Source organism: Haliotis rubra, unplaced genomic scaffold (genome assembly GCF_003918875.1).
Source record: "Haliotis rubra isolate DU_JTF1 unplaced genomic scaffold, ASM391887v1 Scf24, whole genome shotgun sequence".
Lineage (NCBI taxonomy): Eukaryota > Metazoa > Mollusca > Gastropoda > Lepetellida > Haliotidae > Haliotis > Haliotis rubra.
In genome coordinates this window covers 2,297,504-2,322,743 of record NW_025766447.1, presented here as the reverse complement: position 1 = coordinate 2,322,743, position 25,240 = coordinate 2,297,504, and the positions used below count along the sequence as shown (strand labels likewise).

The 25,240-nt window shown below is 41.6% G+C and overlaps 1 protein-coding gene across 1 annotated transcript in view; it reads left to right on the top strand.

Moving 5' to 3' along the window:
• The window catches only part of LOC124278627 (F-box/LRR-repeat protein 20-like), a 34,008-nt gene extending 14,889 nt beyond the window's left edge, over nt 1-19,119 (top strand). Inside the window, exons 2-15 of the mRNA XM_046714393.1 lie at nt 2,034-2,101; nt 2,551-2,605; nt 3,121-3,195; nt 4,510-4,604; nt 6,120-6,188; nt 8,184-8,279; nt 9,275-9,401; nt 10,188-10,262; nt 12,014-12,144; nt 13,294-13,354; nt 14,857-14,901; nt 15,630-15,686; nt 16,268-16,480; nt 17,497-19,119. Of these exons, the coding sequence (XP_046570349.1) occupies nt 2,034-2,101; nt 2,551-2,605; nt 3,121-3,195; nt 4,510-4,604; nt 6,120-6,188; nt 8,184-8,279; nt 9,275-9,401; nt 10,188-10,262; nt 12,014-12,144; nt 13,294-13,354; nt 14,857-14,901; nt 15,630-15,686; nt 16,268-16,480; nt 17,497-17,604 (1,275 nt within the window). The 3' untranslated portion in view covers nt 17,605-19,119. The remainder of the gene's footprint in view (nt 1-2,033; nt 2,102-2,550; nt 2,606-3,120; nt 3,196-4,509; nt 4,605-6,119; nt 6,189-8,183; nt 8,280-9,274; nt 9,402-10,187; nt 10,263-12,013; nt 12,145-13,293; nt 13,355-14,856; nt 14,902-15,629; nt 15,687-16,267; nt 16,481-17,496) is intronic.
• The last annotated feature ends 6,121 nt before the right edge of the window (nt 19,120-25,240 follow it).

Sequence of the window (25,240 nt, the reverse complement as noted above, 5' to 3'; positions counted from 1 at the left end):
GCAGACGGGACTGACTGCACAAGAGCTGAACACTCACTTCACTACTGCCATCTTGTCTGCAGAATCTGGAACAGATCTCTTCCATTAGGACGACAAATTTGGTGCTATTATGTTTGATTCTGGTGTCAGTCCAGTACTGGAGTGGAAGCAGGGAAAGGCTGTGGGAGGAAAACATGCAACTGAACATCATCATCTTGAACTCTTTGACCTTGATTGTACTGACATCTTGTATCTGTTTAGCTGTTTTGTTATTTCAGAAACTGGTTTGTGTTTCTAACATGTCTGACAAAAGAAAATCTACATATTTAATCAGAAGACACTGAGCTTAGTTTTGTAAAACAGCGAGAAACAGATTTCCTCATTATTAAGATTACGAGTGTTTGAGAATCGCCTCTGAACTAACTTGGCCTTGCTCTCTTAATGAATGAATGTGGATATACTGCACTAAACTATGGCTGGGATTTCTTCAATTTCGTCAGTTATTGATGTGACACTGAAAGAATAATGATCAAATTTTGTAACAAATATTGTCATTGTCATCTCAGAACCCAAGAAGCTTAGCTGAAACTGGAGGATGTATACCGCTTCACTGGATCTCAGATAGAATTATGGGAAAAAAAAATTGAAGTTAGAACAATACCAAATGATTATAATATGTTCAAGAATATTCATCCCAGAAGCCACATATCACACTGATGAAATGCTCCTGGTGAAAATAGTAATTGCACCGCAGTGTTTCTTCTGTGTCTTTATGGGATAATATTTTGATACATCCTCTATAATTCCAGGGTTCCCATTCCCCCAGGATCCATTCCCATGGCTCATGTAATCGCAAGTTATCTGTCCTTGATTTTCATTGATGATTGGCAAATGGAAATAAAGGGCTGGTAATTTGATATTGTGAGAACCACAGGCATGGATCCAGGGGTTAGTGCAGCTGTACTGAAAGGCGAGCCAAGGGATGATTTTGCTATTGGAATAAAAAATATTCAAATTCGAAACAATATTGTAATCATGTTATCAGAACCCACTGAGAAAGTTGAAACTGGTATGATGTGAAACATGGAGAGGATCACTGAATATGAGTAAAGAAATTATTTGTTTTTCTAAGTAAATACAATGCCAAATCATGATGGTAATGTTTACAAAGATTGCCTGCTCCAGCCACTAGTCTCTATTCAATGTCAAGTGTGGTGCGGAAAATGGCTGCCATACAAAGTTCCTTTAAGTGTGCTTTGGCATCATCATCATGATCTACATTCATCTTCCCTCATTGTTGCTGATGTTGCAAAGATTTTACTTCTGAGAAACTGCTGCACAAACAGTTTAATTTTTTTACATTAAATTATATTTTTCGCATAACATGGTCCTTTAAGGTGTATATAATATTGAATTGATTCCAAGCTGTCCTTTCAAACCAAACAAAAAAACACACCAAAGAATCTTGTTTACTTTGCTGGCTAAAATTATTATGACATTACGAGTCAGAATGTACCAAGTGAAGTACAGAATCTTGGTGCAGTTATTCTCTAATTTAGCCCAAACATTTGTGCAACAACAAAAAGTAAAATTGATTTTGGCATGCAAAAGACTTTCACCTGAGCATTGTTCTTGTTAAAACTATAAATATAATGGGAAAGGACTCGGGAGGGGACATCTGTGTAATGGTCTTGTTCAAAGACATTCAACAGGTTTTTGATATCATTACAAGCTATTTGTTTTTGCCCTTTGCAGTAGAGAATGTAGATGTGTCGGCATGGTTGTTGTGCCTGAGAACCAGTATTTCTTTGTAGAAATTGATACTGTTTGGCTGCTTTTGAAAAACACAAGGGAAATGAAAATTTTAATCAAATTTCTAACAAGCATCTTTTAGAGTTTCCGTAGGAGGAGGAAGAACAAAGAACTGCATTCTCAAACCGATCTCCTTGTATTTTCTTGAATTAAAAGAATGAACTCTTTTGGCATGTTCAACACTGTACTAGAAACCATTGTGTCATAATTAAGTACCAGAGTTTGTTTTTTTCTTTTGCTAGATCTCCCAATTCTCAACAGACGATGATGCTGCAATAAATAAGAAGTTGCCAAAGGAGCTGTTGTTGAGGTATGCTATTAGTTACAACTGGTTTCAGGAAACTAGTTTTAGTTGGAAGGAAATTCCAGCATGCTATTTATGCAAGACTTGGCATTTGTGAACAGATTATAAGGAAAATCAGAAGGGATTTCATCTTTCTTAATGAGTTGCATATATTTGTTTAGGATGATTAGTTATAATCCATGGTCTATATTTTCCATTTTACCCACCAAAGTTCCTTTTTGTGATATGAAAACATTTCATTTTCTCATGAAAATGATAGTTAATGATATTTTGTTTTAGGTTTGATGGATTTCACGGATGGTTGATAATCAATGAAAGTTAATGATTGTGCACATACAAAACACTGTGTGACTTTGTGTAACATCATCCTTAGCAACGGTTTGCATTTGTTTTGTGATCGAAATAGTCTGCAGGCCCAATTGTTGCCATAGTAATGTGATTGTTTCTTTCTTCAGGATCTTCTCCTTCCTTGATGTGGTGTCTCTGTGCCGATGTGCTCAAGTGTCAAAGGTCAGTTCCTGCGTAGCCCGTTTAATGGGACCAGATCTTGTGTAGGCCTCGATGACCTTCATGGAGAGTAGTGTCATCATTTTTCAGTATTAGATCTTCCAGTATTGCAATTGCTCTATGTAATTCTATGTAACACTTGATGCATTCGTCTTTGTGACAGAAATGTTGAGTAATGCCTGTGGTTCTTTATGGGCATAGCCCTGTGAAGATTCAGGTTAGAATTGGTCCTCAGTAACCCATGCTTGTCGTATGAAGCGACTAATGGGATGGGTGGTCAGACTCACTGACTTTGTTGACACATGTCATCGTATCCCAATTGCGTAGATCGATGCTCATGCTGTTGATCACTGGATTTTCTGGTCCAGTTCACTGATGCGTTCATCAATGATTTATATTATGTATAAATGTATGTATTTTAGTAACTTCCATGTCTTCTTCACACTGTCACTAGCCCTCCCTCCTCCCTCCCTCCCTCGCTCTAGCTGTGTCTAAGATGAGCCACTGGTATGTTTCAGTTCTGGAATGTCCTGGCACTAGATGGGAGCAACTGGCAGAGAGTTGATCTCTTTGACTTCCAGACAGATGTTGAGGTGTGTAGTAGTGGTGCACCGATCAATCAAATAATCGGTTTATTGATCGTTAGACAATCAAACTTCGATTATCGATTTAAAAAAAATCAATCGATAACACTGAATACTATCTTCAAGAATAACGAACGATTGGTGTACATGCAAGATTAGTAAATACCTCCAGGTAGGCTCGCGATCACAGCCGTAATACAGGAAGTTAAGTCTATTTATAGCTTGCCGATTGAGCAGTCTTTTTCTTCTTGTGCAGGTAGTGGCTTGCAGTGTAACAACAGTTTTAGCGTGGATGCATATAATATTTAGACCCATGTTTAATTATATGTTAGAATATGCAAGCATTGATGAAGGTTTCGTAAATATAGCACGTTATGAAAATGTGGCTTTAAAAACAACAAATACTCCTGAGAAATATAACATGTGATCGAAACAAGTGGTTTGATTGGCTGAGCAGACTGTCAACAAAATGCCTGCTCTCCCGCACATGTACGTGTTCGCTTCGAGAAAACATTTTGTATTCGCGAAAGGCACAATTCTCGTCGAATTCATGAACAAGGTTGGAAATGGATAGCTTCATTGATATTAAGCACGTCTACTCTTAGATCTATAGCCGTTATATTCTGATTTCTGCATCGAAGTTGACAAGTAGATCTTGAGTTCAACGTTTCTCAATTTTCCCACACAAAAATAGTTGACAGAAGTATCATTTAGCTGTAAAAAGTGTGATCTAAATTCATATTTGTTGTCAAATACTCCATGATTTTCAATATCCTTTTGTCAAAGTGTTTTTTCATCCATTTCTAAGAAGAATGGGTTACGATCTCATGCCATATGACAGATCTTTATTACAAGCCATCTTGTAGCAGTCGTCTCATCCAGCTGGTCTTGTGGTCATAAGTCCATACTTGTAGTCGATCATTTATCGATAATTGATCGACAGAAGACATCGATAATCGATTATGATTTTAGAGGTCGATTCCCAATACTAGTATGTAGTCACCAACCTTTCTTAAATCTCCACAATTCCCCGAGTCTGACAGTGATGGTTGAGGTGGTACGAATACAATAGATAAGCTTCAGACCCTGTTTGTGTGAAACCAGTCTTCTCTCACTACATAATATGTAAGGGAAAGGCCTGTAGGGTTGGTGTTATAATAGGTATAGCCCAAAACAGTCATTATCCATGAAAAACCATGATTATTTAACCCCTTTGACCTATGCTTGTGACCATTGGTGACCAGGTAGTTTCTATGTCCAACAACATAATTGTCAAATAGTTGTCAGTGTGTATGTGTCAGTAACCTATGTGTGTTACCACAGGGTCCAGTTGTTGAGAACATTTCCAAGAGATGCGGGGGATTTCTGAAGTCCCTGAGCCTGAGGGGTTGTCAGAGCATCACCGACTCAGCCTTGATGTGAGTACACACAACATCCACAATAACCACCACACCACCACCCACCACAACAACCTCCACACCATCACCAGCACCACCCTCCACAACAACCTCCACACCATCACCAGCAACACCCTCCACACCATCACCAACAACACCCTCCACACCATCACATCAGCAACACCCCAACACCTCCACCACAATCCTTACACTATCACCAGCAACACTCCTCATCACCATCACCAGCACCACACACCCTCCACAACACTCTCCACACCACACCTCCACCCACCACACCATCACCAGCAACACCCTCCACAACAACCTCCACACCATCACCAGCCATCACCCAGCAACACCCTCCACACCATCCACCCATCACCAGCAACACCTCCACAACATCACCAGCAACACCCTCACAACACCTCCCACCATCACCAGCAACACCCTCCACAACACACCATCACCAGCAACACCACCCTCCACAACAACCTCCACACCATCACCAGCACACCCTCCACACACCATCACCAGCAACCTCCCACACCTCCACACATCACCAGCAACACCCTCCACAACAACCTCCACACCATCACCAGCACTCTCCACACCACCTCCAGCACCTTCTCCACACAACCTCCACACCATCACCAGCCACCCACCACACCATCACCAGCAACACCCTCCACCAACACCACCATCCAGCAACACCCTCCACACCATCACCCAGCAACACACCCACCACAACAACCTCCACCACCATCACCAGCAACACCCTCCACAACAACCACCACACCATCACCCAGCACACCCTCCACACCATCACCACCAACACCCACCACAACAACCTCCACACCATCACCAGCAACACCCACCACACACTCCACACCTCCACCACCACCATCACCAGCAACACCCTCCACCACAACCACCAGCAACACCCACCAGCAACACCTCCACACCATCACCAGCAACACCCACCACACCAGCCCTCCACACCATCACCAGCAACACCCACCACAACACCACAAATAACCATCACCAGCAAGCACCCACCCACAACAACCTCCACACACACATCACCAGCAACACCCACCACAACACCCTCCACACCATCACCATCACCAGCAACACCCACCACAACAACCCCACACCATCACAGCCACCTTCCATCACCAGCAAAACCTCCACACCATCACCCAACAACAACAACCTCCACACCATCACCATCACCAGCAACACCCTCCACAACAACACACCATCACCAGCAACCACCTCCAGCAACACACACACACAACCTCCACACCACCAACAGCAACACACCCACCACAACCTCCACACCACCAACAGCAACACCCACAACACCACCAACAGCAACACCCACCACACCACCAACAGCAACACCCACCACACCACCCATCATTCCAATCATCAGGACTTTGTAGCCAAGTAGATGTATACTTTGCCTTCTAGACATCAAATGCATTTTGTTTCCTTGTAGATAAAATATTGTACTACTTGTTTTCCTTTTTTCAGAAAATTTGCAGAGCAATGCAGAAACATAGACACACTATGTTTGAATAACTGCAAGAAAATAACAGATGTGTAAGTACCTGTAGTCTTCCTCTGTCCCAGTAAACCACAATGGCTGACAGTCTCTCTGTCCCAGTAAACCACAGTGGCTGACTGTCTCTCTGTCTCAGTATGCAACAATGTCTGACAGTCTCTCTGTCCCAGTAAGCAACAATGTCTGACAGTCTCTCTGTCCCAGTAAACCACAGTGGCTGACAGTCTCTCTGTCCGAGTAAACCACAATGTCTGACAGTCTCTCTGTCCCAGTAAGCCCAGTAAACCACAATGTCTGACAGTCTCTCTGTCCCAGTAAACCACAGTGGCTGACAGTCTCTCTGTCCCAGTAAACCACAGTGGCTTACAGTCTCTCTGCCCCAGTAAACCACAATGGCTGACAGTCTCTCTGTCCCAGTAAACCACAGTGGCTGACTGTCTCTCTGTCCCAGTAAACCACAGTGGCTGACAGTCTCTCTGTCTCAGTAAACAACAATGTCTGACTGTCTCTCTGTCCCAGTAAACCACAATGGCTGACTGTCTCTCTGTCCCAGTAAACCACAATGGCTGACTGTCAGTCTGTCCCAGTAAAACCACAATGGCTGACAGTCTCTCTGTCCCAGTAAACCACAATGTCTGACTGTCTCTCTGTCCCAGTAAACCACAGTGGCTGACTGTCTCTCTGTCTCAGTAAACAACAATGTCTGACTGTCTCTCTGTCCCAGTAAACCACAATGGCTGACAGTCTCTCTGTCTCAGTAAACCACAATGGCTGACTGTCAGTCTGTCCCAGTAAATCCCAATGGCTGACAGTCTCTCTGTCCCAGTAAACCACAATGCCTGACAGTCTCTCTGTCCCAGTAAACCACAGTGGCTGACTGTCAGTCTGTCCCAGTAAACAACAATGTCTGACAGTCTCTCTGTCCCTGTAAACCACAATGGCTGAAGTCTCTCTGTCCCAGTAAACCACAATGGCTGAAGTCTCTCTGTCCCAGTAAACCACAATGGCTGACAGTCTCTCTGTCCCAGTAAACCACAATGGCTGACAGTCTCTCTGTCCCAGTAAACCACAATGGCTGACAGTCTCTCTGTCCCAGTAAACCACAATGGCTGACAGTCTCTCTCTCTGTCAGTCTGTCCCAGTAAACCACAATGGCTGACAGTCTCTCTGTCCCAGTAAACCACAATGGCTGACAGTCTCTCTGTCTCAGTAAACCACAATGGCTGACAGTCTCTCTGTCCCAGTAAACCACAGTGGCTGACTGTCAGTCTGTCCCAGTAAACAACAATGTCTGACAGTCTCTCTGTCCCAGTAAACCACAATGGCTGACAGTCTCTCTGTCCCAGTAAACCACAATGGCTGACAGTCTCTCTGTCCCAGTAAACCACAATGGCTGACAGTCTCTCTGTCTCAGTAAACCACAATGGCTGACAGTCTCTCTGTCTCAGTAAACCACAATGGCTGACTGTCTCTCTGTCTCAGTAAACCACAATGGCTGACTGTCTCTCTGTCTCAGTAAACCACAATGGCTGACAGTCTCTCTGTCCCAGTAAACCACAATGGCTGACAGTCTCTCTGTCCCAGTAAGTTTCTCTGTCCCGTAAAACCACAATGGCTGACAATCTCTCTGTCCCTGTAAACCACAATGGCTGAAGTTTCTCTGTCCCAGTAAACCACAATGGCTGACAGTCTCTCTGTCCCAGTAAACCACAATGGCTGACTGTCTCTCTGTCCCGGTAAACCACAATGGCTGACTGTTTCTCTGTCCCAGTAAACCACAATAGCTGACGGTGTCTCTGTCCCAGTAAACCACAATGGCTGACAGTCTCTCTGTCCCAGTAAACCACAATGGCTTACAGTCTCTCTGTCCCAGTAAACCACAATGGCTGACTCTCTCTCTTGTGTCTCATGGTCCCCTGTTATATGTCTGTAAGCTGTTCTATAAGCTTCCACTTTGACTGCTATCGATTTACTACAAAAACAGCCATAAACATGTGTCACCATTTGTTATGTTCAACTGATATTTCTTTCAGAACATGTGCAAGCCTAGGAAAGAACAGCTTAAAGCTGATGAAACTAGATTTGAGTTCCTGCCCTGATATCACAAACAACTCTTTAAAAGCTCTCAGGTGAGACTCCCATCTCAATCACCTCATTACATGCTCTCATTGGATGTTGCGTATATCCCAGTACATGGGCTAGGGTGTTAGAAGACTTTGAAGTACTTTGTGCCCCTGTGATATGGTTTGATTATTGCTGCTAGCTGTTCATTGTTAACAATTAAACCCCTATTGTTGGTAAGAACAAATTCAGTGTGCAAAATAGTTTCCAAATTTTGCTAGCCAGTCAGGCTAGCTATGCCTGAAAGTTACTAGTTCACAAAATAATTCACTAGTCCGAATGTAGACACAGGTTTCATCATTAAGCTGCTAATATGATGAACATTTTTATCAGGCCATAATCTTGCATGATTCAAAAGTGTATTATAATTTAACAAGTCGGAGAGAGTGATGACACCATGTAAATTCACTAGCCAGTCGGGCCAGTGACTGTGGAAATTTGCTGGCCCGACTGGATTTTTACCAGCCATGGATTAGTGGGCCAGTGGCTATTTTTTGCACACTGCAAATTTAATCCCAATGGGTGGTAAGAACAAATGTAATATCCCATTTGCATGGCGGACAAATGTTCATATTACAATGTGGTGATTCTCAGTTATCACTTAGGCAATATGATGTCACTCTGCTCCTTTTCCGAGAGCAACACAACATCCATACCTAATCACCTTACAAACTGATGACATTTCGTATATTTTCTGTTCTTTTACCAGTGAAGATATGGAATAATCAACATGTGACTCAGAATGACTAATTAACAGGGTCAGAGTGGCCCATGTGAGGCACCTTTTGAAGCTGTGCAGAGTTATGTCCATGGGAATGCCAGGCTGCCTTTTGAAAGAATGATGTCAACAATTAGTATGAAGTCAACCCATTTTTCTTTTCTAACTCTGTCATTTTGAGCAGGAATTGGAAGAAAAATTGCAATGTCAGCCAGTAACTGCTAGTGTGTTGTTGGTGTTCTCTGCTTGACTGTATTGTAACACCCTCTTCTTGTTTGTGGGCAGTGATGGTTGCAAATTTTTGGAGGTGGTAGACATATCATGGTGTATGCAGATCACCAACGATGGTGTTGAAGCCCTCGCCAAGGGCTGTCCCAAGGTGAAGATCTTCATAGCCCGAGGCTGTAATCAGGTGAGTCCAGATTCAACTGGTTGGAACCAGATTGAAGTAGTTTGCTTCCTCTCATTGCTTTTCATTACAATGCTAGCACATATGTTTTTCTACCATGCAGTCCTAAAGGGATTGTGTTATGCTCTGTCAGTTGTTGTGATTGATCTATTACTGATGAAGACGACCTTGCCAAATATATCTTTAGTGTGATATTGGTTAGATTATATTGACAGACATGTTAGTCTAAAGTGTGTGACCTTCTTGACTTGTTAACACGACATCTCATGGACTGTTGTACCCAATGTCTTCAAATTTGGTGACAGCCTACATTGGGGGATTACCCACACACCAGTGACCTTAGTTTCAAGGTCACCACGACCACTTGACCACTTTCATATGACATTGCCATATTAGTTTATCTTGTTCACACTTGTTCATCTTGTTTTAACTTCTGGTCAGTTATTTTGTAGAAGAGGTCATTACTAGAAAGTGAAGGGCATTAATATTGGAGTGGAATATGGCCATCTGGCTCCTTTCATTTATGGGCCTTGGTCCATGCTTCTTTACTGTGTGAAATGGGGTCTAACTTTGAGACCTGAACAGATGTAACTAAACTTATTCTATTATGAGCTGAGAATTTGTGTCCAATATTTATATTAACAGAGTTATGTCCCTTGGCCTGTGTTTTTCAGCTCATTGCATATTTTGAGGAGACCTGGAACCTCGGCCTGGTGGCATGGTGATGTTACCTGTCTAAAAGTAATCTTGGTTTCATTGTAAGTCATGGAAGGCTCTTTTTGTCCCCAGATTGGAGATGATGGAATCCGCCACTTAGCACAAAATGCTACAGATCTTAGGAAACTCAATTTACAAGGTTGTCAGGTAAGTGGCCACTGAAGCTCTAGTCATACTGTAGCTACTTTAGCATAAGTCTCACCAAACCATTTTAGTAGCAATCCAGTTTAGTTTTTTTACCAACAATAGGTTTAATTCTGTATGAGAACTCTTGTACCAACATAAGCACTAACCCTGCTGTACCAACGTAAGCATTAGCCCTGCTGTACCAACATAAGCACTAGCCCTGCTGCACCAACATTAGCACTAGCCCTGTTGTACCAACATAAACTCGAGCCCTGCTGTACCAGGCCTGTTGCACCAACAAGCACTAGCCCTGTTGTACCAACATAAACACTAGCCCTGCTGTACCAACATAAGCACTAGCCCTGTTGCACCAACATAAACACTAGCCCTGCTGTACCAACATAAACACTAGCCCTGCTGTACCAACATAAGCACTAGCCCTGCTGTACCAACATAAACACTAGCCCTACTGTACCAACATAAACACTAGCCCTACTGTACCAACATAAGCACTAGCCCTGCTGTACCAACATAAGCACTAGCCCTGCTGTACCAACATAAGCACTATCCCTACTGTACCAACATAAGCACTAGCCCTGCTGTACCAACATAAGCACTAGCCCTGTTGCACCAACATAAACACTAGCCCTACTGTACCAACATAAACACTAGCCCTACTGTACCAACATAAGCACTAGCCCTGTTGTACCAACATAAACACTAGCCCTGCTGTACCAACATAAGCACTAGCCCTGTTGCACCAACATAAACACTAGCCCTGCTGTACCAACATAAACACTAGCCCTACTGTACCAACATAAACTCGAGCCCTACTGTACCAACATAAGCACTAGCCCTGTTGCACCAACATAAACACTAACCCTACTGTAACAACATAAGCACTAGCCCTACTGTACCAACATAAACTGGAGCCCTGCTGTACCAACATAAGCACTAGCCCTGTTGCACCAACATAAACACTAGCCCTGCTGTACCAACATAAGCACTAGCCTTGCTGTACCAACATAAACACTAGCCCTGCTGTACCAACATAAGCACTAGCCCTGCTGTACCAACATAAGCACTAGCCCTGCTGTACCAACATAAGCACTAGCCCTGCTGTACCAACATAAGCACTAGCCCTGCTGTACCAACATAAACACTAGCCCTGCTGTACCAACATAAGCACTAGCCCTGCTGTACCAACATAAGCACTAGCCCTGCTGTACCAACATAAGCACTAGCCTGCTGTACCAACATAAGCACTAGCCCTGCTGTACCAACATAAACACTAGCCCTGCTGTACCAACATAAACACTAGCCCTGCTGTACCAACATAAGCACTAGCCCTGCTGTACCAACATAAACACTAGCCCTGCTGTACCAACATAAGAAACACTAGCCCTGCTGTACCAACATAAGCAACACTAGCCCTGCTGTACCAACATAAGCAACACTAGCCCTGCTGTACCAACATAAGCACTAGCCCTGCTGTACCAACATAAGCACTAGCCCTGCTGTACCAACATAAGCACTAGCCCTGCTGTACCAACATAAACACTAGCCCTGCTGTACCAACATAAGCACTAGCCCTGCTGTACCAACATAAGCACTAGCCCTGATGTATCAACATAAACACTAGCCCTACTGTACCAACATAAGCATTAGCCCTGATGTGTCAAAATAAGCATTAGCCCTGCTCTTCATACAAAAGCCTGAGACCTAATAAACTTATGGCCCCACTGTGTATATTATGACATTCGATGTTTCAGCATATCACAGATGACGCGGTGAACACGATAAGTCTTTGCTGCCACGCGCTGAGCTTCCTGTGTGTGTCGAATTGCCCCCGCCTTACAGACGCATCACTCAATGCCCTCGGCACTGGCTGCACAAACCTCAAGTAAGAGCAAGCTGCTGAGACAACTGTACTGAGACAACTGTACTGAGACAACTGTACTGAGACTACTGTACTGAGACAACTGTACTGAGACAACTGTACTGAGACAACTGTACTGAGACAACTGTACTGAGACCACTGTACTGAGACCACTGTACTGAGACCACTGTACTGAGACCACTGTACTGTACTGAGACCACTGTACTGAGACCACTGTACTGAGACCACTGTACTGAGACCACTGTACTGAGATAACTGTACTGAGATAACTGTACTGAGACAACTGTACTGAGACAACTGTACTGAGACCACTGTACTGAGATAACTGGTGAGACCACTGTACTGAGACCACTGTACTGAGATAACTGTACTGAGACAACTGTACTGAGACCACTGTACTGAGACAACAACTGTACTGAGACAGACAACTGTACTGAGACAACTGTACTGAGACAACTGTACTGAGACCACTGTACTGAGACCACTGTACTGAGATAACTGTACTGAGACCACTGTACTGAGACCACTCTACTGAGACAACTGTACTGAGACCACTGTACTGAGACCACTGTACTGAGACAAGATAACTGTACTGAGACCACTGTACTGAGACCACTGACAACAACTGTACTGAGACAACAACTGTACTGAGACAACTGTACTGAGACAACTGTACTGAGACAACAACTGTACTGAGACAACAACTGTACTGAGACCACTGTACCGAGACCACTGTACCGAGACAACTGTACCGAGACAACTGTACCGAGACCACTGTACCGAGACCACTGTACCGAGACCACTGTACCGAGACCACTGTACTGAGACAAGATAACTGTACTGAGACCACTGTACTGAGACAACTGTACTGAGACCACTGTACTGAGACCACTGTACTGAGACAACAACTGTACTGAGACAACAACTGTACTGAGACAACTGTACTGAGACAACTGTACTGAGACAACTGTACCGAGACAACTGTACCGAGACAACTGTACCGAGACCACTGTACCGAGACCACTGTACTGAGACAACTGTACTGAGATACACTTCATGCTTTAAATAGGGAGATTCAGATTCAGCTGAATTATTGGTGTAGATGTTCATCTGTCTTTTCTTCAGTAGGTCATTGGTAACCCTGTGTTTCAGAACTCTGGAGGTAGCAGGGTGCAGTCACCTGACAGACAGTGGCTTCCAGGCGTTGGCGAGGGTAGGTGTTCTAAACCACACACACACATACTCACATACTCACATAAACACAAATATTACACACACAAACATACTTATGAACAGATAACTCCATAATTTCACAACATGCTAAGATATGAAACATAATTCCTTAATTTTGCCATATACTTTTTAATATACTCTTATAATTTTGATTGATATATGACATTGTTTATGCTTTATTGATTACAACACTCAAATGATTATTTAATGATGTCACCACAATTGCGTTGTCTTTTCTCTATGTTGTAGAGGTGGTTGCATAAGCCCCTGGCTTGTTCACCAATCCCCATTTCTTGTATTTCAGAAATAGAAATATGTTTGAACCACACACATACTTACAAAAACACACACACACACTGATACATTAACACACACATACAAGCTATTTATATGCTGTGTTCCTCTTCTGTGCCATAGTTTTGCCCACCTGTATGCAATTGTTCCTGTTCTGTATCCTATTGTTCCTCTTCTGTGTCCTTGTGTTGCCCACCTGTATCCTATTGTTCCTCTTCTGTATCCTTGTGTTGCCCACCTGTATCCTATTGTTCCTCTTCTGTGTCCTTGTGTGTTGCCCACCTGTATCCTATTGTTCCTCTTCTATTGTTCCTCTTCTGTGTCCTTGTGTTGCCCACCTGTATCCTATTGTTCCTCTTCTGTGTCCTTGTGTTGCCCAGCTGTACCCTATTGTTCCTCTTCTGTGTCCTTGTGTTGCCCACCTGTATCCTATTGTTCCTCTTCTGTGTCCTTGTGTTGCCCACCTGTATCCTATTGTTCCTCTTCTGTGTCCTTGTGTTGCCCACCTGTATCCTATTGTTCCTCTTCTGTGTCCTTGTGTTGCCCACCTGTATCCTATTGTTCCTCTTCTGTGTCCTTGTGTTGCCCACCTGTATCCTATTGTTCCTCTTCTGTGTCCTTGTGTTGCCCACCTGTATCCTATTGTTCCTCTTCTGTATCCTTGTGTGTTGCCCACCTGTATCCTATTGTTCCTCTTCTGTGTCCTTGTGTTTGCCCACCTGTATCCTATTGTTCCTCTTCTGTGTCCTTGTGTTTGCCCACCTGTATCCCTATTGTTCCTCTTCTGTGTCCTTGTGTTGCCCACCTGTATCCTATTGTTCTTCTCTTCTGTGTCCTTCCCTTGTGTTGCCCAGCTGTATCCTATTGTTCCTCTTCTGTGTCCTTGTGTTGCCCCCTGTATCCTATTGTTCCTCTTCTGTGTCTTTTGTGTTGCCCACCTGTATCCTATTGTTCCTCTTCTGTGTCCTTGTGTTGCCCAGCTGTATCCTATTGTTCCTCTTCTGTGTCCTTGTGTTGCCCACCTGTATCCTATTGTTCCTCTTCTGTGTCCTTGTGTTGCCCAGCTGTATCCTATTGTTCCTCTTCTGTGTCCTTGTGTTGCCCAGCTGTATCCTATTGTTCCTCTTCTGTGTCCTTGTGTTGCCCACCTGTATCCTATTGTTCCTTACCTGTATCCTATTTTTACAGAATTGTCACGAACTTGAGAAGATGGACCTAGAAGAGTGTGTCCAGGTGAGTAGCCATCAATGTCAGTCTTTACCAGTACAGCTCAGCTCTAGTTATGGGGCACTTCAAAAGTGTGATGTATTGTTCAAATTAAATCAATAAGCTGATAGGTGAGAGGGGATAACCGACTTACAAATGTTCCATCACACAGATTCAGCTTTTCTTGAGACAGAAGGTTCCAATAAATACATGAATATGCTTTAATCATTGTATTTGACTGAAAATGTGTGTACGGATTGCTGAGTAGGATCCAATTAACAAGAAATCTCCCTTCAGGTGGGGTTTCGGGGGCATTGTATAGAAACTAAACTGCGTTTGGCAGTTGTTTTGTGACAGTTGTCTTTTGCAGTAATTTTGTGATAGTGTGAAATGTGATTGTATCACAATCTGTGTCACATTTAAAGACATTAAAAGATGTTGCTTGGTGTTACACTTGCCCTTGGGTAAAGCAAATAGAACAAGGGCTGTTGCTGTGTGAGCTATCACTGTTATGTAACTAGCATTAGTCCAACCATTATAAGGATACAGCACATGCACAAATACAGATTGAAAAAGTAAATGGCTAACAGATATAGTTTCCATGTGTCTGTCGATACTGATAATGACTGCAGCGGGACAATGATGCATGTTTTCCCTTCATCAATGTCTTGTCATCAGACTAGTCCTGAATGTTCTCTACCTGACCTGACTCTACCTGTACGCCAGTCAGCCATCTTCTCTTGTTTCTGTTTCAGATAACAGACACAACACTTGCTCATCTAGCTTTGTACTGTAATAAACTAGCTGCCCTGGTAAGTCTCATATATTTCATGCTTGCTCATTCACAATGGAGTTTTCAGGGGAAAAGGCTATATATGGTTTTGGTGGAAAAGGTGAAACAGACAAAAAAATGTGTATTTCCTACTGCAAATGTGTGATTCAAGCCAATGAAGAAACCTAAACAATGTCTGTTCAAGTCATCCAATAAATACAGATTACATTTAGGTCACATGAAATATAAACTCTTGACGAGCCTATGTGCATCCAAATAATGATGATTACCCATTAAGATATGGGTTGGAATTGGTCTTCAGTAACCCATGCTTTGTCATAAGAGGCGACTAACACGATTGAGTGGACAGGATCGCTGACTTGATTGACACCTGTCATCATATCCCAATTGAGTAGTTTGATGCTCATGCTGTTGATCACTGGATTGTTTGGTCCAGACTCGATTATTTACAGACTGCCACCATATAGCTGGAATATTGCTGAGTGCGGTGTTAAACAGCAACCAAACAAAACCAAATCAAATACAATGATGATATTTACACTGATGATGATGATGATGATGATGATGCTGATGATGATGATGATGATGATGATGTTTCAGAGTCTTTCCCATTGTGAGCTGATCACAGATGAAGGTATCCGCCAGTTGGGCAACAGCCCTTGTGCCATCGAACACCTGGAGGTGCTGGAGCTGGACAACTGCCCTCTCATTACTGACGCTTCCTTAGAGCATTTAATGGCGTGTCAAAGTTTGGAGAGAATAGAACTTTACGATTGTCAACTGATCACACGTGCTGGGATACGCAGATTACGGGTAAGTGAAAAACAGTATATCATGTTGATATGTCATACCAAATACCAGGCTTGGAGTCCAGGAGTGCTTTCATTTCAGAACTCTCTTATTACTGTCCCTCACTATCATTGCTGGAGTATTACAACTTGAAACTAGCTTCCATATATACTACTCGAAAGATATTAAGGAACACCTTATTTTTTCGTATTGCTATAGTTAATCTCTCCTGCCATGTAAATGACAGTAATATGTAAAGAATTTGGTGTTCATCATCTTGTATGTTGTATGAACTCATCATGACTACTGATGGGTCACACAGATATATAGAAATAAAACATTAACTTCCTTGAGTACAGTTGATCTTTATCTGGAATGAACAATTTTATACTCACACTGACCGTTACATATCATGTATTGCATGTGCTTGGGTTAAATCACTGGATGGACCGATGAAGATCCCGGTTAGAATTGATCTTCAGTAGCCCATGCTTGTCATAAAGTCAAAACTAACGGGATTGGGTGGTCAGGTTCGGTGACTTGGTTGACACATGTCATTGTATCCTAATTTTGTAGATCTATGCTCATACTGTTGATCACTAGATTGTCGGATCCAGACTCGATTATTTACAGACCGCCGCTATATGGCTGGAATATTGCGTGGTGGGGCGTAAATCTAATCTCATGCACTCACTGAACCACTGGACAATTTCAGGCATGACTTTTGGGTAGCTTTATGCATCACTTTCCATTTTGGTTTCTTTCATTGTTTTTAACAATTATCCTATTTTACACTTTATGCATACTTAAACAACAATTAAGTCACTTCTTGATCACATTGTCCGAATATTCAGACCGATCACCCTTGCTGAAATATGTTCATGTTTGACACCCTACACATGTAGGTGATCCTTCAGTGATGACGTGTAGTAAATACTACCCTGTCCTGAGGTTGTGCACAGATGGAGTTGTGTACATCCCATCCTATGTATTACAGGTGATAGGATACAAGTAAACATGATGTCATTTTGCTGTTTCAGACGCGACTTCCTGATATCAAAGTTCACGCCTACTTTGCACCTGTGACCCCGCCCCCTTCTGTGGGTGGGGGCCGGCAGCGGTACTGTAAATGTTGTGTCATACTCTGACGACGAGAGGTTCTTCAGGGAGGATACCCCTGCTTGGACTTGACTGTCAGTGACATTGTGTACTTGTGTTATAACATGCCTGATATAGTGCTTCATCGTACCTTGGATATTATACTATCAGTGGATATACTATGTATCGTCTAAGGTGTGAAGACATGTATCACAGGTGTATCAGTTGTATTACGAACCACTCTCAGGTGGATTTCAGCAGACTTATCCTGCAAGTTCAATTATTACCTGCCACAGCAGGAATTCCAGGTGATATCAGCTGATATCTGCTGGTGATGTCATTACCATTGAACATGTGATGGACCAATGGGATCAGCTTATTCAACAAATGATATCATCTCACAGTGAATCTTCTCAACATTTCAATCATCATGAACAACACTGTGTAAAGGGAAGTAACTCAATGCGTAAGAATGGAAACTCCCACAAATGGGTGGTCCTTTCTAAAGGGAGGTAACTCTGCATGGACTATTCTTATACATTTGGTCAACACAGTTTTACACAGGATCACCATGTATTCTTTGTCGGTCAGTTCAGCTGAAACCTTCTTCTGTCTTATTATATTGCATTTCTTAACAAGTGAGTTGAAAATCCTTCATCAGGGTTTAACAATTATTAATACATCTTGATGCAAATCTCCATGAAATAACCAAACCTAGTGCTGGGTCATAACAAACTTCCTGCTGTTCCATGATCACAAGAGTTACCTCCCTTAGTGCAATCTCAGCCCCGTCTTGTTGACCTGCTCTTTTACCACTTACAACAGCTTAGTTGTTATGACATATAACAACGCAACTCGTACAGGAAGCTACTTTCTGTTGACATCGTGATATGAACTGTTACTTTAGCCATTGAGCAAATTCAGTTCTTAAACAAGGATCAGTTGCTTGCATGAGAACCTGTGGACAATGTTTGTAAGATATTGTTGATGCTGTGAATGTCGGTGTACAATGTTATGATATTTCAGTTGTTGCCAACCTTTTGATTCCACAGAAGAACAACACCAGTGAAGTATAGATTGTAAGGATGGCTTTTCTACACCATGTGATATGACAGTGATGGGGAAGACAGTACACCCCTACATTTTAGTCCTAACTCAGTGTGTGATGAAACCTAGCTAGTTGTAGGATAGCAGCTTTCTCAGCTCCATGTGATATAACAACATAACACCCTTACACACAAGTCCTCTCTCAGTGTGTGATGAAACATAGCTGGTTGTAGGATAACAGCTTTCTCGGGTCCTTGTGATACACTAACATCCCATCCTTACACATAAGATCTATTTCTGTGTGTGATAAAACATAGCTAGTTGTAACGTAATAGTTTTCTCAATTCCTGTGTGATATAATAATAACATAACTCCCTTACGTTCATGTTCTATATAGCTAGTTGTAAGATAACAACTTTCTCATTTCCCTTAACACAAGTCCTATTTCAGTGTGTGATGAAACATGGCTAGGTTTAGGATATGAGATATATATTCGTGTATATCCTAGATCGGTATTTAATAACTCTCATAGTGACCGAAGAAACAGTACTTTTTTACTGGATATGTGCTATTTTGCCACAAGAGAAGTCTAACAGATGAAATAGTGTGATACTTGAAATGATTTCCAGCCAAGGCCCTAATATTGGTGTCTCATGTAGAGGGACCGTTGGAGGTAACATGTCACAGTTACCATCAACAGTTAACATCAGTTAACATCTGCAGTTAACCCATGCAGCTGAAGCTTGTACAATGTTGAATCATTATCGCGTTCATAGTGGACCATGTTGTGTGCTTCAAACGTAGCCTGGTTAATTATGTTTGCTGATTACGTGACAGATATGAGATTATATTATTTCTGTGTGCCTGGCGTCTGTGAGTCAGCATGCCATGAGTGCTCCTACTGGTATGATTGTGACCTCCTCTCTATGGTATATATCATATGTCATACAGTTCTGTATGGTATAAATCACATATATCGTTAGTTCTGTATGCTATATATATATATATATATATATCATTTATATCATATAGTTCTGTATGGTATGTATCATGTATATCATATAGTTCTGTATGGTATGTTTCATGTATGCCCTATAGTTCTGTATGGTATGTTTCATGTATATCATATAGTTCTGTATGGTATGTTTCATGTATATCATATAGTTCTGTATGGTATGTTTCATGTATATCATATAGTTCTGTATGGTATGTTTCATGTATGCCCTATAGTTCTGTATGGTATGTTTCATGTATATCATATAGTTCTGTATGGTATGTTTCATGTATGCCCTATAGTTCTGTATGGTATGTTTCATGTATGCCCTATAGTTCTGTATGGTATGTTTCATGTATATCATATAGTTCTGTATGGTATGTTTCATGTATATCATATAGTTCTGTATGGTATGTTTCATGTATATCATATAGTTCTGTATGGTATGTGTCATGTATGCCCTATAGTTCTGTATGGTATGTTTCATGTATATCATATAGTTCTGTATGGTATGTTTCATGTATATCATATAGTTCTGTATGGTATGTTTCATGTATGCCCTATAGTTCTGTATGGTATGTTTCATGTATATCATATAGTTCTGTATGGTATGTTTCATGTATATCATATAGTTCTGTATGGTATGTTTCATGTATGCCCTATAGTTCTGTATGGTATGTATCATGTATATCATATAGTTCTGTATGGTATGTGTCATGTATGCCCTATAGTTCTGTATGGTATATATAGCATCTATACCCTATAGTTCTGTATCATATATATAGCATGTATATCCTATAGTTCTGTGTGGTATATATCACGTATATCCTGTAGTGCTGTAAGGTATGTCTTATAGTTGACACATATGCAGCAGGTGTCTGGAACATGCCACAGTTTCCTAACATTTGTATGGCTTCTTTCAAGATATGATTTATGATGAGAACTCCTTTTGCCAGTTTCCTTCTACCAAGCCTGCTCCCTTGATGATCTACTCCGTGAGTGGTGCAGGTAGTGATTGCATGATAGCATCCATCTACAGATCTGTATGTATGTTAGCTGAGCTGATGTGATAATAGTTGTTTGGCTGGAAATGGCTCTCCCAAACGGCCAACAGCAGAGAAGATAAATCCACTGAGAAACACTCGCTATTGCTAGGGTAGAATTAGCTTTGTTACAACTGATCATTTACTGCATATACTTGAAAGTATCCCATATTGGGTGTATGTATCACAGTGTTGCAGTGTACACGTCAGGATACAGTTTGCTAAGTACACTGCTTACATAAATGTGATACTTTGGATAGAAGCTTTGGTCACTAAATCAGTATTGAGTATACCACAACAATATGACTTGTTGCCAGCTTTCCCATCCATGTGAGTTCATGGTGGCCTTACAGGCTTACCATTCATATGGGTTCAGGGTGGCCTTACAGGCTTACCATCCATATGGGTTCTGGGTGGCCTTGAAGGCTTACCATCCATATGGGTTCAGGGTGGCCTTGAAGGCTTACCATCCATATGGGTTCAGGGTGGCCTTACAGGCTTACCATCCATATGGGTTCAGGGTGGCCTTGAAGGCTTACCATCCATATGGGTTCAGGATGGCCTTACAGGCTTACCATCCATATGGGTTCAGGGTGGCCTTGAAGGCTTACCATTCATATGGGTTCAGGGTGGCCTTACAGGCTTACCATCCATATGTGTTCAGGGTGGCCTTGAAGGCTTACCATCCATATGGGTTCAGGGTGGCCTTGAAGGTTTACTATTCCTATGGGTACTGGACATCCATGTATCAGTACAGACAAGCCATGAGTCACTGTAGCCATTAAATCATGATACAGTGTGTGTTGTGATAGTTTCCCGGTTTAGAGGCCAAGTAATGGTCCTTTATCTGTGTCAGGCATCTGTGACCTGTTTCACACTAAACTGACGGAATATGTCTTGCCTGAAGTAAAGATTAAAGTATTGTTAAACAGACTCGCATACCCACCTCTTCTTGACACACCAAATACATATCATTGTACAATATCTTCAGAGTTAAATTGTGCTAATTTATTTATATTTTGAGCATAGAAGTACCAGTTATATAGGAAATGATATAAGATGTGTTACTACAGAATAAGGCTTACGGTTGGGCTTGTGTCATGGTGCATCAAGAAATTGTTTCATCCTTTGTCAGCTTTGTAACTGCAAAGGACTGGCCAAAATCTGCTCACACTAAGGTTCAGATATCAATATGTTGTTGCTAAGTTTCAAATATACTACACAAATTAGAACACACCATTTTTTCTAACAGTGAGTGAGCGAGTTTAGTCTTATGCCGCTTTTAGCAATATTCCAGCAATATCATGGTGGGGGGACACCAGAAATGGGCTTCACACGTTGTACCCATGTGGGGAATCGAACCCGGGTCTTTGGCATGACTCTAACAACTGAAGTTTGTCGTGACATAACAGAATAACTAGTATTTTAGATATATACTACACTTAGAACACCCAAGTGACTATAATTATTCTTGACATGACATGACCCTTCACATCTGTTCAATAGTCTGGGTGCAGCTTTTCACAGGGTCCCACCCCTTCAGTGCTAAGTATCCCATTATTGATTTCTAAATCCTAGCCTCATCCTGACGGTGATCATGGTTATGGCATGCCAGAAACCAGTTATCACGAGTTTGGATCCCAGTTCTCCGGAGTTACATTTTAGGTTTGCCAGCACCATGCACATACTCGTGAGTTTCACAGAGGTAGTAAACGTCTTCGACCCACATGACCATGATGCCACTGGAGTACTGGTCAGAGTAGCCTCGAACAATGTCACTCCTTCATGTCAGTCTGTGAAGTTGGGACGGGGTGTGTGTGAAACATAGGGTAGATGTACGTGATAGCAGGTATTGAGAAAAGTTAGGGGAGTAGTTATGGTGGTAGCTTGCCCTGCACAGGACCCTGGTTCAAGATTTTTTCAGTTTCAAGGTCAAGGACATTCTCAGTTCCCCTCCAGTAATTCTGCTGAAAAACAGCTCAGCTTGAAACACATACAGTATACACTGATGTGGCACAGTGGTTAGTGCTGTTTCTCAACTCCTGTGTTCATTCCCCTTGGTTAGACATCACCTGTGAGGACAGCATTATTGCAGAAATCCCATTTAATCATTTTTCCCCTGCAGAGTCCACAGATCAACCCATCAGCTAGCACATGCGATTAAATTAATTCCCCAATTTCGGATTCATAGTTACTATCATTCAGAAAAAGTCAGATTTTCGTTAATTTCCATGGCTACTAGCAGAGATACCTAGAGAGCTTGCGCACACAGTAATCAGTTTGTCTTAGTTTTCGTGTCATCTTATTTGTTTGCATGGTCAAGTTTGATTAGTCTGGCCAGAACAAAAGTGGTTTACCATATCTGTTTGGTAGTGATATGTATTTATGGATTCCTGCGTTTCAACTTGATTAATGGTATTGTTATAATCACTGTATTAAACTGAAATGTGTTATATCTGCTGTTAATGCATTGAAAGAAGACATCGTCTCATTAAGATCAAGCAAATCAAGACAACATTTCCGAGAAAATTCATGCATTCAAGTTTCGATTTAATCAGTAGTTGGTGACTGGGTTCAGATGTCTACACTACACTTTCACTGTACAACAGCTAAGACAATACAACTATACTTGTGTTTCCATCTCCCAACCAATTCACATATGTAACTAGTTGTCAAGTAATATCATCAAACCATTTAAAAAAAGAAAGATATTGTTCTATTTTTCAATATTGACCAATGTATGTTAGACTTAATCACTTAAAGTCATATTACATGAAACGCAAGTACATTTGTTTTGGCCTGAGGTACAACTGTCTACCAACTGTTTCCAATTGATTGAGTATGTTATATAAGTGTGTATAGGTGTTAGCAAATACTATTTTCTGTTCAACTGTTTTCAAATTTGTAACATATTGTTAGAGACTTGTTAATGTACCATGTTTGTGCTTCTTTCAATCTCACCTTGCTTATTGAATGTTTGTATACAATATTTAATTTATACTCTTTTATATGGGCCTTCGTAGGCCTGTCTGTGTCTGTGTGAGGTGTGCTACCTTGATGAGTTGAATGACCATGTGTGTTGTGTACAGAGTTACTCCACTTGAATTCATTCATGTCTAAATTATTGAGCATCGTGAGTTCCAGCAGACTACAAAATAAACAGATATGGGTGCACTTTCTTCTTGACGTTGAATAGAGGCTCGTCACACTAATGGGTTTGATCACTCCACAGAGGCCTGCTCTAGCAAACCAATAATTACAAAATAATATATACAGAGAAAAACAAATAAAGGATCACAGGAAAATTTAAGCGTTCCTTTATATTTTCCAGTTTTCATCACCACAGCGCTATTCAAAGCTGGAGATGAAAACTGGAAAATATTAAAGGAATGCTTGAATTTTCCTGTGATTCTTTATTTGTTTCTCTCAGTATATTATCAGAATACACTTTCTTCTTTACTGTGACTCCAGGGTTCTCCTACTGTTGAGAGTGGTCACTCCACAGATGGATGCCACTTCCTGTACTGGGCATTAATGGACCGACTTCATGACTTGCTCAAACTCTTGTGTGTGTTCAGTAGAAACTCCAAGATGTGGTGGCATCAAAGACAGCAGAGAAAACCAGCCAAATATTTAGAAGCAATAGCACAGGGAAATTGTTGAAATATTAAATACGAGGGATAGGACTTGCTTTCCTTTATCAGTGAACTTAGTTTCACATCAGTAGGTTGAAGTTGAATCAGGGGGATTCATGTATCTGATTCATGTTGAATCATCGTGGTTAAGAGCAATTCTCATCAAGTGAGACACAAAGCTTAAACTGAAGTACATTTTTATTCGAACGATTTTAGTACTAAAGTTTTTCTTGCGATCAAGGAATGACCAGGTTTCTGAAACTGGCTTCTTGACAACTATTGTAAATTATACTACTCAGCATTTGCAAGGGATCGTGTTATATAACTATACAGAAACAATAGGTGAACTTGAGTGCTTTACTGACTTTAGTTAACAATGAATGAAGATGCAAATGCTCCAGGTGCCTAGTAACATGAAACACTATTTGTATGAAACCATCTCCAAGCAACAGCCAATCTCCAGGTCTTACACTCTGAAAATCCCTTTCAACTGTTGGGTAGTATACATCAAGAAGGTTTTCGGATAACAAGGATGAAATTATCATGATGTATTATGTCCTTGTAAAAGATTAAATACGTACAGATGAGGACTCATTATGTGATAATTTAGATAACGATATATGTAGTGTCCTCATAAACGAGTGGAATAATTAACAGTAGAGCAAATACACCCATCCCAGCACCTGGGTGTGTGAGGGGTGCATGGTAGGCAGACCCTCGTGGTATCAAGCACCATTATATCTCACACACACGTCAGTGTCTATGCAAACAACAGCATTATGAACAGTAGGAGAGGTTCTGTTTCACTATTTTTGGTTAGGTTGATGAAAACTACAAAATTATTGTTCACTTTATTTTGAGATGAATGGCTGGCCTTGTATTCATGTTCTGTCCTTTACACAAGATTAAGGTAGGTGATGCCACTCATCTGCTAAGGGTCGGCATTGGCATGCTCAGTAACAATGTA